Source organism: Carya illinoinensis, chromosome 5, assembly GCF_018687715.1.
Source record: "Carya illinoinensis cultivar Pawnee chromosome 5, C.illinoinensisPawnee_v1, whole genome shotgun sequence".
In the NCBI taxonomy this organism is placed as follows: Eukaryota; Viridiplantae; Streptophyta; class Magnoliopsida; order Fagales; family Juglandaceae; genus Carya; species Carya illinoinensis.
Window position 1 is genome coordinate 9,130,864 of NC_056756.1, and position 15,236 is coordinate 9,146,099.

The 15,236-nt window shown below is 38.2% G+C and overlaps 1 protein-coding gene across 4 annotated transcripts; it reads left to right on the plus strand.

The window, feature by feature from the left end:
* Positions 1–395: 395 nt before the first annotated feature.
* Positions 396–11,972, plus strand: LOC122310941 (E3 ubiquitin-protein ligase UPL3-like). Of its 4 annotated transcripts, none has more exons than XR_006242705.1 (18): positions 397–1,719; positions 1,928–2,038; positions 2,148–2,264; positions 2,350–2,520; positions 2,653–2,814; positions 3,106–3,360; positions 3,444–3,565; positions 3,667–5,098; positions 5,986–6,081; positions 6,380–7,939; positions 8,049–8,273; positions 8,375–8,479; positions 10,337–10,417; positions 10,629–10,697; positions 10,797–10,925; positions 11,082–11,204; positions 11,328–11,521; positions 11,757–11,972. XR_006242705.1 is itself a non-coding variant. In XM_043125219.1 (17 exons), exons 1-17 carry the CDS (start codon positions 841–843, stop codon positions 11,391–11,393), a joined length of 5,703 nt encoding a protein of 1,900 aa, XP_042981153.1. In that variant the 5' UTR covers positions 397–840; the 3' UTR covers positions 11,394–11,972. The 4 variants fall into 4 exon arrangements, 2 of the variants coding, with proteins under 2 accessions (XP_042981154.1, XP_042981153.1); XR_006242704.1 differs by having other exon boundaries at positions 11,769–11,972; XM_043125219.1 differs by having other exon boundaries at positions 11,328–11,972.
* Positions 11,973–15,236: the final 3,264 nt, after the last annotated feature.

Sequence of the window (15,236 nt, forward strand, 5' to 3'; positions counted from 1 at the left end):
ATTCGCCCACCGTCTCCCTCTTTACGTTACCAAAAACTACACCTGGAAAATTAAGAATAATGATAGCCTTACCACTATTTTACCACTCTTTTACCATTTTTTTTAATTTTTTAATTTTTTAAAAAATTTTTCTTTTACTTAATGATTAAGCAAGTGACTATCACTAAAATTATATATTTTTAAAATTTTTTCTTAATGACTAAGGATATTAAAAAAATACTTAAAAGAAAATGATAAAAAATTAAATACACTATAAGTGATAAAATAGTAGTAAAAGAGTGGTAAGTGTATCATTACCCGAAAATTAAATATTAAAAGGCAAAAAAGAAAAATAGTTATAATTATTTAAGTAAGAAAAAATCACATATTAAAAAAACTATATAAAGGTCTTCACCTCCTTATTCCTTCGCCACTTTTAGGGTTTTCCTTACATTCACTGTGCTGTGCAGCTCTTTCTTTGTCTCTGTAATTCAACTCTGATTTCACGTACCTTTATCGGGATTCACTGATTCAGTGCGTAAATTGTATAGATTATAGATGGTTTTTCCTCGATTGTTTCGATTTTGCTGGTTCTTGTTTGGCTGATTGGGATTAAATTCTAATTACAAATTAAGAATATATATAATAGGAATTTTAGGGTTTCGGATTTGGGGGAGGGTTTGTGCCTTTGTGGCTTAGTCCAGTTGATTTGATAATTAAAGGTTGTATATTTGTTCTGTTAGTAGCTACGGACTCCGGTGCGGTCAGATGCAGCGTGATATCGGATTTTGGTGCGCGTGATCGCATCGCCCGCCCAGGGGTGGCGAGCGAGTCTTGAATCCGAGGGGTTGTGGCTTTTGTATGGAAACTCGGAGCCGAAAGCGGGCGGAGGCCACCTCAGCAGCGCCTTCTTCTTCTTCCTCTGGTCCCACCACTCGTTCCTCAAAGCGTGCACGCCTCATCTCCGCTACCTCATCCTCTTCCTCCAACCCCGCTGCCACCTCCACAGCTCAATCCTCGATATCGACCCGGTCCCGCTCTGCCGCCGCAGCTGCAGTGAAAGTTCACGAACCACAACAGCCCGCCCCGATGGACTCCACCACCGAATCTTCCGGGTCGCGCCGCCGTGGCCGAAACTCCGATAGAGACAATACGGATAAAGGGAAGGAGAAAGAACATGAGGTTAGGGTTAAGGATAGAGATAGGGATAACGACCGGAACCTGGGTTTGAATGTGGATGCCAGTGGCTGTGCTGACGACGATGATAATGATAGCGAGGGCGGCGTGGGTATTCTGCATCAGAACCTAACCTCAGCTAGCAGTGCTCTCCAGGGGTTGCTGAGGAAGCTCGGAGCGGGGTTGGACGATCTCTTGCCTTCTTCTGCGATGGGTCCCGCCTCGTCTTCGCACCAGAGTGGGCGGTTGAAGAAGATTCTGTCTGGGCTGAGAGCCGACGGGGAGGAAGGAAAGCAGGTTGAGGCGTTGACGCAGCTCTGCGAGATGCTCTCAATCGGGACCGAGGAGTCGCTCAGCACATTCTCAGTCGATTCCTTCGTTCCTGTGCTCGTGGGGTTGCTCAATCACGAGAGCAACCCGGATATTATGCTCCTTGCCGCTAGAGCACTGACTCATCTCTGTGACGTGCTTCCTTCATCTTGTGCTGCGGTTGTGCATTATGGCGCGGTTTCGTGTTTCTGTGCGAGGTTACTTACCATAGAGTATATGGACTTGGCTGAACAGGTTGGTTTCTGTCTGTTGGTTTCGGATCAGTCGGGAATTATAATAGGAATTTGATAATGTACTTAAGAAGTAATAAATGTATTCAGCTATATCTTACTTTAGACAGAAGCGAACGAATTTATGACCGTTAAACTGTATCTGCGAAGTTTATGGAGCATTGCTTTGGTACTGCATTCTGATATTTATGCTTTTTTATTATGTAAAACAGTCTCTACAAGCTCTGAAGAAGATATCTCAGGAACACCCGACTGCCTGTTTGAGAGCTGGTGCTCTTATGGCAGTACTTTCATATCTGGATTTCTTCTCCACGGGAGTTCAGGTAACTCACTGAGTGAAATCTCAGCGTCAAGTTGGTTCCCCACCGGATTACGACATTTTTCATTTTGGATCCCCATGAGTAATTCTCGTTTGTCCTATTCTTTGCTCAGCGAGTGGCATTATCCACGGCTGCGAACATGTGCAAGAAACTCCCATCAGATGCTGCTGACTTTGTGATGGAAGCTGTCCCCCTATTGACAAACCTTCTTCAGTATCACGATTCAAAGGTAATGGCCATCATATATAGCTTGTGCAAAAGGAATGCTCTTCTTGGTGTAGTGTCCTCACTATGTGCAATATGTATGTTGGTAGGTGTTGGAACATGCTTCTATTTGTTTGACTCGAATTGCTGAAGCATTTGCATCATCTCCGGATAAATTAGATGAACTTTGTAATCATGGTCTGGTTGCACAAGCTGCCTCGCTTATTTCTACCGGCAATTCTGGAGGTGGACAGGCATCTCTCAGTGCGCCTACATACACAGTTAAGTGCAGTTTGAGCCTTCAAATTTGATGCTCAAGTAATTCTCATCAATAGTTTGGATTTAGGCTTAGCTGAATTATTCGAGGTTACGCATATTGGAGTGTTGCTCATTTTCAAGTATGAGGCTTGCAGGGTTTAATTCGACTTCTTGCCACTTGTGCAAGTGGCTCTCCTCTAGGAGCCAAAACTTTGCTTCTCCTTGGAATCAGTGGCATCCTTAAAGATATTTTAGCGGGTTCAGGCATATCAACTAATGCATCAGTTTCACCTGCTTTAAGTAGACCATCAGAACAGGTATTACCTTTTTTTGTTTATACTTGCTTTGATGATTTTACACTAGCTGGGCAGTCTTTGTTTTCATTGTTGTATGGGTACGGTAAAAAGCTTTTTGACCTTTGTGAATTTCTTCTTGACTTGTACTTATCACGATTCACAAGTTAAATACGTTAACATCAATACTTGTTTTCCTCCTCAATGTTATTTTATATAGTCTATCATGGCAGTTATATCAAATTCTTGGACTCTGGCAATTACCTTGTAAATGTTGGGGTTTCAAAATTTTCTGAATTTGATTTGATTATGCAGATTTACGAGATTGTCAACCTGGCAAATGAACTTCTACCTCCTCTGCCACAAGGAACCATCTCTCTCCCAGCTAGCTACAATTTATTTGTGAAAGGACCTACTGTTAAGAAGTCTTCTGCTGGCAGTTCTGGGAAACAGGAAGACACAAACACAAATGGAAATGTCCCCGAGGTTTCTGCTCGCGAGAAATTACTGAATGATCAGCCTGAGCTTCTTCAGCAGTTCGGAATGGATCTACTTCCCGTCCTGATACAGGTAATTTTCTGGTGATCCAAGCGGGTATCTATTTTTTACTCGGTTTAGTTAGTGAATATAGAGTTTGTTTTCTTGTCTAGCAGATCTATGGTTCAAGTGTGAATGGCCCTGTTCGTCACAAATGTTTGTCAGTTATTGGAAAATTGATGTACTTCAGTACTGCAGAGATGATTCAGTCTTTATTAAGTTCAACAAACATATCAAGGTATTCAACTTTAATCAAATATGATTTTTTGACGTGAATGCACCCTGCTACATGTGCAGAATATAATTATTGTTGCTTCATTATTTGCTTTGGTCCGGTAGTTTCTTGGCGGGTGTTTTAGCATGGAAAGATCCACACGTCTTGGTTCCTGCTCTTCAAATTGCCGAGATTCTTATGGAAAAGCTTCCTGGGACTTTCTCCAAGATGTTTGTGAGAGAAGGTGTGGTACATGCTGTGGACCAACTTATCTTGGCTGGTAATCCAAGTTCCGTTCATGCACAAGCATCTTCTACAGAGAAGGATAATGATTCTGGCTTTGGGACATCTTCACGCTCCAGGCGTTATAGACGACGGAGTGGAAACACCAATCCGGATGGAAATGTTTCAGAAGAATCTAAGAATCCTGGTTCAGTAAATATTGGATCGCCTCCAAGTTCAGTGGAAATTCCTTCTGTCAATTCAAATCTTCGTATGGCAGTCAGTTCATGTGCTAAAGCTTTTAAAGACAAGTACTTCCCATCAGATCCTGGTGCTGTCGAAGTGGGAGTTACAGAGGACCTCTTACAATTAAAGCATCTTTGCATGGAGTTGAATGCTGGAGTTGATGACCAAAAGACTAAATCAAAGGGAAAATCTAAAGCTTCTGGGTCTCGCTTGGCTGATAATTCTGCACATAAGGAAGAGTATCTGATCGGGGTTATATCTGAGATGCTAGCAGAACTAGGAAAAGGGGATGGTGTATCAACTTTTGAGTTTATTGGTAGTGGTGTTATTGCTGCTTTGCTGAACTACTTTTCTTGTGGCTACTTCTCTAAGGAGAAAATATCAGAAGTTAACCTGCCCAAGCTTCGCCAACAAGCACTTAGAAGATTCAAGTCATTTATTGCTGTTGCACTTCCTTCCAATATTGATGAAGAAAGTGTAGCTCCTATGACTGTCTTGGTTCAGAAGCTTCAAAATGCTCTTTCCTCCTTGGAGCGTTTCCCTGTTGTGCTAAGTCAATCATCAAGGTCATCTGGTGGAAGTGCACGCCTTTCGTCTGGACTGAGCGCATTGTCTCAGCCTTTCAAGTTGCGTCTATGTAAAGCCCAGGGTGAGAAATCTCTCCGTGACTATTCATCTAATGTTGTACTGATTGATCCATTAGCAAGTTTAGCAGCTGTTGAAGAATTTCTTTGGCCCCGAGTCCAGAGAGGTGAGTCTGGTCAGAAATCCTCAGCATCTGCAGGGAATTTCGAGTCTGGAACTACACCTATGGGAGCTGGTGCCTCTTCTCCATCTACTTCTACTCTTGCTTCCACCACTCGTCGGCATTCTACCAGATCCAGAACATCCGTTAATATTGGAGATGCATCTAAGAAGGATCCATCACAAGAGAAAAGCCCAAGTTCATCAAAGGGAAAGGGAAAAGCAGTTTTGAGACCTGCTCAGGAGGACGCTAGAGGACCTCAAACAAGAAATGCTGCTCGTGGAAGAGCAACAGTAGATAAAGATGCTCAAATGAAACCTGTGAATGGGGACTCTACTTCTGAGGTATGTTGCCTTTTTATTAGTTTGGCTTGTGCTTCCATTTACTGAAAAAGAAAAAGGCTTCTAGTGCTTCCATTCAATGGAATGCAAGCTTTATTAAAGTGGTCCATGATTGGGAGATTAATACCTTTATTGCATACTTGAATCTACTATATTCCTCTAGTTTGAGATGGGGAAAGTTGAAATGCTTCATTGGGTCCTTGCTGAGAGAGGAACGTTTAATGTCTGTTCTTTGTACAACACCCTTACTCATCATAGTAACAATCCCTTTCTTTGAAAGATTATCTGGAGGATTAAGGTTCCTACCAGAGCAATGCTTTTGGCTTGGACAACCTCTTTTGACAAGATCCTCACCATTGATAACCTAAGGAGAAGATATATCCTGGTGGTTGATTGTTGCTACATATGTAAGAGGAGTGGGGAATCCATTGGTCATCTTTTACTCCATTGTGAGGGTAGCTAATGCTTCATGAAATGATTACTTCGAACGAGTTAGTTTGGCATGGGTCATGCTGAGAAGTATAGTTGACCTTTTTATTCTTGGAGAGAGGGCTAGGTGGCAGCTCACAAATTGTAACGATTTGGAAAATAGTTCATAACTTCTTCAAGACTCTTCCTTTGTACAGCTTCTATGGACTTTAACAGGCTAATTTTCATGATTTCTATCTTTTTCTCCTTTTAGTTGCTTTGTACTTGTAGATTGTCGATGTTTATTCAAAATATATTATATTTCCTACTACTTCATTCGTATCAATAAATTTTTCATCTTACTTATATATAAAATAAATATTTCATTTTCCTCCTGTTTCCTCACTTGTAAGAAAAAACAATATTTCTTCCTGTTTTCTCCAAATGTTGCTCCTGAATATCAATTTTCCTATATATTGCAGGATGAGGAATTGGATATATCTCCTGTCGAACTTGACGAGGCATTGGTGATTGAAGAGGATGATATTTCAGATGATGAGGATGATGACCATGATGATGTAGGTTTCTGGTTTCTCTCTCTCTCTCTCTCTCTCTCTCTCTCTCTCTCTCTCTCTCTCTTTTATCTAGCGATCTTCAGAGATGGTGGATGTGCACTTCATTTTTGTGCAGATGCTTATCTTAATAGCATATTAGATAGCAGCTTGAAGCTCTCCTTCCTTTTTTCTTTTTGGGCTGGGGTGGGGGGATTAAAGAAAGGTGCTAAGGTAGCAGAGCGGCCTTCTGTTGGCTGTAATGTTGCTCATCATGGAGTCATATGCATCTTTTCTTGATATCATTGTCTTTATTTTCTTCCAGGTGCTAAGAGACGATTCTCTTCCCGTGTGCATGCCTGACAAAGTACATGATGTAAAATTGGGTGAGTCGGCTGAGGATAGTTTTGTTGCTCCAGCAGCTAGTGACAGCCAGACTAACCCAGCATCTGGTTCTAGTAGCAGAGCTGCTACAGTCAAGGGTTCTGATTCTGTTGATTTTAGGAGTGGTAATTGTTATGGTTCAAGGGGTGCAATGTCATTTGCTGCTGCTGCCATGGCTGGTCTTGGATCTGCTAATGGTAGAGGTATTAGGGGAGGCAGAGATAGGCAAGGACGCCCTTTATCTGGAAGCTCCAATGATCCTCCAAAGTTAATCTTTACTGCAGGTGGGAAGCAGCTTAATAAGCATTTGACTATCTATCAGGCTGTTCAGCGACAGCTTGTACTGGATGAGGATGATGATGAGAGGTATGCTGGCAGTAATCTCATATCTAGCGATGGAAGCAGGCTGTGGAGTGACATTTACACTATCACATATCAGAGGGCAGAAAGCCAAGCTGATAGGGCTTCTGCTGGAGGGTCAAATTCTAATACGGCATCAAAATCTACCAAATCTGGGTCTGCTTCCTGTCCAAACTCTGATGCCCAGTTGCCTCGAATGTCACTTATAGATAGTATCTTGCAGGGAGAACTTCCTTGTGATCTGGAAAAATCTAATCCTACTTTCAATATATTGACACTTCTGCGCGTATTAGAGGGTTTGAACCAACTTGCATCTCGTTTGAGAGCCCAGGTACTTTGCGACAATTTTTCCGAAGGAAAAATCTCTAGCCTGGATGAGCTCAGTACAACAGGTGCCAGGGTTCCTTTGGAGGAATTTATTAACAGCAAGCTTACTCCCAAATTAGCTCGGCAAATTCAAGATGCACTTGCACTGTGCAGTGGTAGTCTTCCTTCATGGTGCTACCAGTTAACAAAAGCTTGTCCTTTCTTGTTTCCTTTTGAGACCCGGCGCCAGTACTTTTATTCAACTGCTTTTGGGTTATCTCGTGCTTTATATCGTCTTCAGCAGCAGCAGGGTGCTGATGGTCATGGATCAACAAATGAAAGAGAGGTGAGGGTTGGGAGATTGCAGCGCCAAAAGGTCCGTGTCTCCAGAAACCGCATTTTAGATTCTGCTGCAAAAGTTATGGAGATGTATTCTAGCCAGAAAGCTGTGCTTGAGGTAGAATATTTTGGTGAAGTTGGCACTGGATTGGGTCCAACCCTTGAATTTTACACACTTTTAAGTCATGACCTACAGAAAGTTGGACTCGGAATGTGGAGAACAAATTCTTCCTCCGAGACACCTTCAATTGAAATCGGTGGAGATCAAAATAAAAATGGAAAAACCAATAATGCTGATGTGGGCCTTGTTCACGCCCCTCTTGGGTTATTTCCTCATCCTTGGCCTCCAAATGCTGATGCTTCTGACGGTAGTCAGTTTTCTAAGGTTATTGACTATTTCCGGTTGGTAGGGCGTGTGATGGCGAAAGCTCTTCAAGATGGGCGGTTATTGGACCTGCCACTGTCAACAGCATTTTACAAGCTTGTGCTTGGTCAAGTAAAGATCATTTCATTCAAAACATTCTTATTCCCTTCTTGCTTAAAGTTGCTAAGTTATTGTACATCTCTGTTCTGGTCAAGACATTTAGCCTTCTCATTCATTGCAGGAGCTTGATTTGCATGATATTCTTACTTTTGATGCTGAGTTAGGGAAGACTTTGCAAGAATTGCACGTCCTTGTTTGCCGGAAACAATATCTAGAATCAACTGGCGGTGATAATAGCAATGCAATTGTGGATTTACGTTTTCATGGGGCTCCAATTGAAGCTCTCTACTTTGATTTTACACTTCCTGGTTATCCAGACTACATTTTGAAACCTGGAGATGAAAATGTACACAACTTACATACCTTGAACATATCCATGTTTTGCATGTCATTTTTTTAAAAGAAAAAAATTAAGCAAAGATTTGTCTAATGTACTCTGATTCCTAGGTTGATATTTATAACTTGGAGGAGTATATTTCCTTGGTAGTTGATGCAACTGTCAAGACTGGAATAATGCGGCAAATAGAAGCATTTAGAGCAGGGTTTAATCAGGTCAAGTTCCTATTCTGATCATTGTTATTTAGCAAAGAGTGCTGTGTTTTTATATTTATGGACTTTGTATTTCTTTTCACTTCATCAGTCAATATGGGTGCATTACAATGTTCCTATCTACGAGAGTTTGATTCGTTTTTGGACTATGTGGCTTGAGTTTGTTTGGGGAAGATTTACAAATGCAACAAAAACAATTGATGCAATTAGAAACCTAATTTGTACATTAATGGAACTCCTTTTACCACTAAAAAAAAAAAGTATTGAACTCCTTCCATCAGTTTTTATAATTTGTTTTTTCAAATTAAGGAATGGGGGTATTTAGATTGGTTCATGTGCTTTGACATCTGTTTGTAAGGTTTTCTAATGCACCTAAAGTGAAAGTTTACGCAATTAGAGCTCTTTATATTTATGTTTAAAATCTGTTATTTACGAATTCTATCCTCAAATACTGATCTAATTCTTTACTTTTTCCCTATTGCTATGATTTTGTTTTTTGATACATGTCCTTGAATATATTTATAAAAGAAATATATTAAATGAGAAAAATTCAACGAAGTAACACATTGAACATCACATGTTTTCCCATTGCAACTTTAGATGCACTTAGTTAAGATCTTTCAGTAATGGATCCTTCTACAGGGATCAATGGCTTGCACCGATTGGTGCATTTCTTCTGTCGTTTTTTTTTGCCTTTCAGTAATTGTAGACAGGAAAAACTTTGTGGGCTCATTAAATAACACTTTGCTATTTCCCTTGTGCGTTTCAGAAGCTAATAAATTTTTTTTTTAACAAAAGCTCATGTTTGAGAAATTCATAAGGTTCCTTTCTATAAATGTGGTTGATGTTCTTGCCAGTAATGTTCGAATTCTAAGCGGTGTTGTAATATGCAGTGCCATAGGACTTTCATGGCCAAACAATAACGATCAGCTTAGTGTCATGCCTTGAAGAAACTGTGTGAATGATTTGTGATTTCAGTTTATAATTGTTCCCTCTTCCTCAGCCAATAGCAAGTTCAGCCTTCTTCCTCCTCCCCCTTTCCCAAGTCCCCCTCATTCTCTATCTTTCTTCTGTTCATGTTCCACAAAATAGTAGTGGTTGATGTTTGGTGAAACAGATGCAGGTGGTGGCTTCGGTAATGGTCATTTGATGAATCTGGTTGCTGGCTTCAAGACATACCCATCTCAATAAATAAATCTCAAACCAACCAATTTTTCAGGTTTTTCTACTCCAACTAATACCTAGACAACCTTAGTTATCCTAAAATACCTGCTGCGAAGAAAGATTCCAGCAACCGCAAGTTCTGTTTCCAGCCTGTGAAACTCTCCAAAATTCAACCTTTTCAAGTCTGATTTGAGTAACAAACCTTCTACTTCCTTTTCAAGTGATTACGCGTATACATGATGGTGGCATTGTTGAACTTAGAAATGCTTATAGGGGCAGGGTGTGTGGCTAAAGTTGTGGGGCTAAGGCAAGGTCTTGGTAGTGGAAAACTAGGAGGGAAAAAGTTTGAGGTGATTTTCACCAGAAAGCTTAAGATAGGGAATGGGGTGGTAGAGGCTGTGAGGGGAGTCAGTGAAAGGAGAGAGATTTATGAACAAGCATATGGTGACACTTTGTTTTATAAGTAAGAGCCTGAAGATTACTTGCTCTTTCATCCATCAGGACTTCCACTGCAATTCATTCAGCAACTTTTTATACTTATCTCTTGTTGCAAACTAATGCTAGCGTTTGATTATGACATACTTTACTGGAACCTACCTTCTGTTGAGTTCCTTTTATTCTGGAGATGCTTGTCTTGGTTTTGAGTTACAAAACCTGTGCTGACACAAACTTGTTCTTATGCTGCAAGAAAATCAGGTCTTTGATATCTCATCTTTACAAATATTTACTCCGCATGAATTGGATTACTTGCTTTGTGGCCGCAGAGAGCTGTGGGAGGTAAGTTTCTTTTATTTGTGTATTTACTTGTTAAAAAAAAAGAAGAAAAAGATCTGACTAACCATTGAAATTTTCAACAATCATCTTCCCCTCATCGTGCTTTTTTTTATCCTTCTTCTTCACTTATATATATATATATATAAAAGAGGATCTGATTGGGATCTCTTTGTTAGAATGTCATGGTTATACCTTAATTTCTAACCCTTTGCAGGCTGAGACACTTGCTGATCATATAAAATTCGATCATGGATATACTGCCAAGAGCCCAGCAGTGGTTAATGTATGCTTCTCTTCCTAGATTTGGAAGTCTGTCTACTGGAAATGAATTTTTACTTGTTTTTATGTGTGGTACTTAGGATGTTGTTTGTGATGTTGTTAGTTACTGGAAATTATGGGAGAATTCACACCAGAGCAGCAGCGGGCTTTCTGCCAGTTTGTCACTGGTGCACCTAGGCTTCCACCTGGTGGTCTGGCAGTGCTTAATCCCAAACTGACCATTGTGAGAAAGGTATCAGCATAGTTGGTGTAGATTTAAAAAATGTCTTCTGAATTTGTGTTTCTGTGATGCATTCAGCATTTGCTATTTGATGTAAATTTTTTGATTGCTGATATCCAGTTGCTTGCACATATTCATAGCACTAATGCTTGCATATCTTGGGTGCAGCATTCTTCGACTGCTGCTAATGTAGCAGTCAATGGGACTGGGCTTTCAGAATCAGCAGACGATGACTTGCCTAGTGTGATGACATGTGCAAACTACCTGAAGCTGCCTCCTTACTCCACAAAGGTATTATGGTTGGTAATATAGACAAATACTAGAGAATACAAATTTGTTGATCAAGGTGTGGTTTTTATTCTTATCTACTTGCTATTTGATTTTTTTCACTGATTGGTTAAAATTTTAAAACAGGAGATAATGGTCAAGAAACTACTTTATGCAATCCACGAAGGACAGGGATCTTTTGATTTGTCATGAGTTTTTGGGACAAATCAATCGACCTATGTATAATGCATCACAGCATTTATTCTCCTGCAAAAATTTTGATGTGAAAGTCAAATAATGGCGTCTGATTAGGTGCCTCTCTATATTAGAGCACGATGGAGGTCAGTTCCTATATTCTCATGGTGGCTGTATACCCGAATTTTGTTGCTAGCCTGTTGTTTGATCTTCCATTTGGACCCTATTTCTGCATATGCTAAGTTTTTCTTCCTGGAATTGCTTATTCTTTCTTCAAAACAGCCACATCAGTGCAACGGTTGATCCCTCTTTTTGGTCTTTTTTTTTTTACCCCTTCAACTTCATCAGTAATATGTATATTGGTGTCATAAACAATAGCAGAACTGTTTTCAGGTTGGATCGCCAATATTTTCAGGAAGCTGTAAAGGAAATTGGAGAGCACCTTTTCAGCTGCTAGGGTTTGTAAATAAACAGGGAATTTGTTTGGTTTTGTTTTCAATTTTTAACTCATTGGTGGTAGATATACATAAATGGTATGTGAAATATTTAAAGGGAAAAATAAATAATTCTGAATATTTGTTGCGACTTTCTAGTTCATTGAATCTGTTGTCAATATCCAAAATTTTGTTTTGCGCCTACTGTGATGCGTAACCGGAATTGCATGGGAATAGTTACAGTTAAATGTATGAGATTTATTCAGTCAGTGATTATTGATAGTTGTGGGTAAAATGTTGCACTGTTTCTCGAAATCAAAACATATAATGCATATAATTTAGCTTCTACATTTTAGCAGATAAGATTTTAAAGCCATGGTGTAGAATTGTATATGATTAGAAATCCTACATAATCCCCCTCCAAATGTTCAATAAAACTATGATTATAAATAATTAGAATCAAGTACATTAGCTATACCAAGTTCTCTAATTATGTGTGTTGATGCCTCAGCTATTGAAAATAATAGAAATCTGAAAATTTAAATTAAAAAGGAAAATATTGATAAAATGTAGGGTTAGTCTTTGATGGAGTCAGATTGGTCAATTTCGACTTTGACTTGAGTTGGGAGGTTAATTTGAGCTCTGACTTTTACTCCAATTAGAGCTGAGCGTAGGGAAGCCTATGTCAGGTTGGGCCGGTCTACTATGTCAGGTTGGGCCTTTTCTTAACCTGTTTATTGGTAGGCCTGAGCACTGACTAAGTTGGAGTTGGTATGGCCGACTTCTATTTCCGATTTACACGTCTTTTGCTCCAACTCCGACTCTAATTTATGGGAGTGAAATAAGATTTTGGTGTTTTTTTCTTTCTTCTTTTTTCTCTTCTCTATTTTTTTAACTTCATATTTGGGCCATTTAAAAAAAATAAAAATTGTGTAGGCTTTCAAATGTCAATTTTTTCAAAATTACAATTTAAACTAAATAATTTACTTTTAATTATAACAAAAAAATACAACTAACATGTTTGATTCTCTTTTTCCTAAACCCTAAATCAAATTCTAAACAAATTTTAATATTTGTTTTAATCATAAATTTCTTTATTTATTGTTTTTATAATTTTTTTTATTACTAAATGTAATTTTTACTATTGATTATTAACAATTACTATTTAACTCATATCTAATCAAATGTTATTATGCTATTTAAATATTCTTAGTATTTATTATAACATGTTATTAAATATTAACTTAGTATAATATTTTATAGTAATGTTTAACTTATTCATAATATTATATATTAGTTATTATATATTAGTGTTACATGTTATTATAATATAAGTGTATAATTTTAGGTGCATTTGTTCATACTAGTATTTAACTCACTACATAAGTTATATAAAATATATATGATTAATGCATAAAAAATATAGATTATTTTATTTTATTTTATAAAAACATGTAAAATATTGGAACCGGAGCGACGTCGAGGTCAAAGTCAGATAGTTGGAGTTTTGCTCAACACTATTTTTGGGCTTGATCTAATTTTTATGCTCCACTTGTTTTATATTTTTACATTATTAGTTTTGTAATATAAATAAGCTACAAAAGTCTAAATACTAAAGACTTAATAAGTCCATATCTATAATAAAAAGTCAAATAATATTTTTGATAAGTAATAAGAAATTTATTGACTAGCAAATAGATATTTTTATTTTTTAAAAAATAAAAGGAAGATGACACCTCCACTTTTATTAAAAAAGCCCACACTTAGCGGGTGAATCACCATAATTACAGCATGACAACCCAAGAAAAATTACAATTAACATCCAACGCATCTAACGTTTAACATAAAGAATACTCAATATATCCGTACGTATAAGTTCCTTAAGTCTACCTGAACCAAAATCTTCTCCAAAAAAATCCGAAGTCCTGCCATTAGACCCATGTTTTGCTAAAAAATGCATTACCATATTGGATTTTTTAAACACATGTTTAAACTGAATGTTCAAAGAAGAAATAATAGATTGTGATTCTTCATAAAAATTCCACAAATATCAATATTTACAAGTTCTCGAGATAAACCATCCCATCACAACACTAAAATCCGACTCAACCAACACTTCTCTTAATCCCAACTGTAGACAAAGATAAAGCTCATCAAGAACTGCTCTACATTCAGTAATATTATTTGTAATTTGACCATAACAATGGACAAAGCCCCCAAGAACCCGCACCTGCTCATTCCTGACAACGCCCCTGCCTCCCCCTTGACTAGTAAATATATATAATCCAATTACACATGAAGTATATAAGAGACTAAAAGCAAATTATGCAAATTGTCTCCATCCAATACAAGAGTCTTTGTCCAAATATACAAAGTGCCAAATAAAAACTCTATAAATTCTCCCATCAAATGCTCTATATCTTCGATGGACCTCCAATTTCATTCCGACCATAAACACCATCAAACATAAGGGAATCATCCTCCAAATAGCAACAATGCCATTATTTCCCTTAAAACCTTGCCGACAAGTTAAGAGATTCACCACTTGCTTAGACACCACCCAAACAATACATTTTCTACCAAAAATCTTATTTCAAAATTTTTACTAACCGAGAGTTTGGGAATTTTTGCATGGATCTTTCCTGCTTGAATCCACAACATTCTATTCTCTCTTCCTTGAACCATTTTTTTTTTTTATAAGTAATAAGATATTTTATTAATAAAAGGATAGGCATAGCCTAGATATACTGGAAGTATACATGTGAATACACATATTTAGGAACTAGTAACTGATACTAGGAAATCATGGAAGTTGAAACCATTCAACTCTAAAGCGATGATCCACATAAATAAAGTCCTCCAAAAAAACCTCCTAAACTCTTCCAGGGAGTGTTTATGATCCTTAAAAAATCTATCATTTTTTTCACTCCAAATACACCAAAAAATACAAAGAAGAGCCATATTCCATACGGCCGTAATCTATGATGTCTCCATGATTCCTCTCTAGCTTGCTAGTAGTTCTATCACCATTCCCGACATGACCCATGCTATACCTATTATGCTGAAGAAATAATTCCAAATTTTCCGTGCAAACTCACAATGTAAGAGTAGATGGTCCACCGATTCACCATTCTTTCTACACATACAACACCATTCTGTGATGATAAGGCCTCGTCTTCTTAGATTGTCAATAGTGAGAATCTTCCTTAATGCTGCAATCCATACAAAGAATGCAACCTTAGTAGGTGTTTTGCTCCTCCAAATATTTTTCCAAGGAAAATTATTGTGTCTTTGATGCATACTAGTTGTATCATAAAATGAACATGCAGAAAAATCTTCTTTCCGAGAAGGTCTCCATACCATCTTATCTTCATTTATGACATCAATAACAGTGTTATATAGCAGGCTGAGAAACTCCACCAGCCCA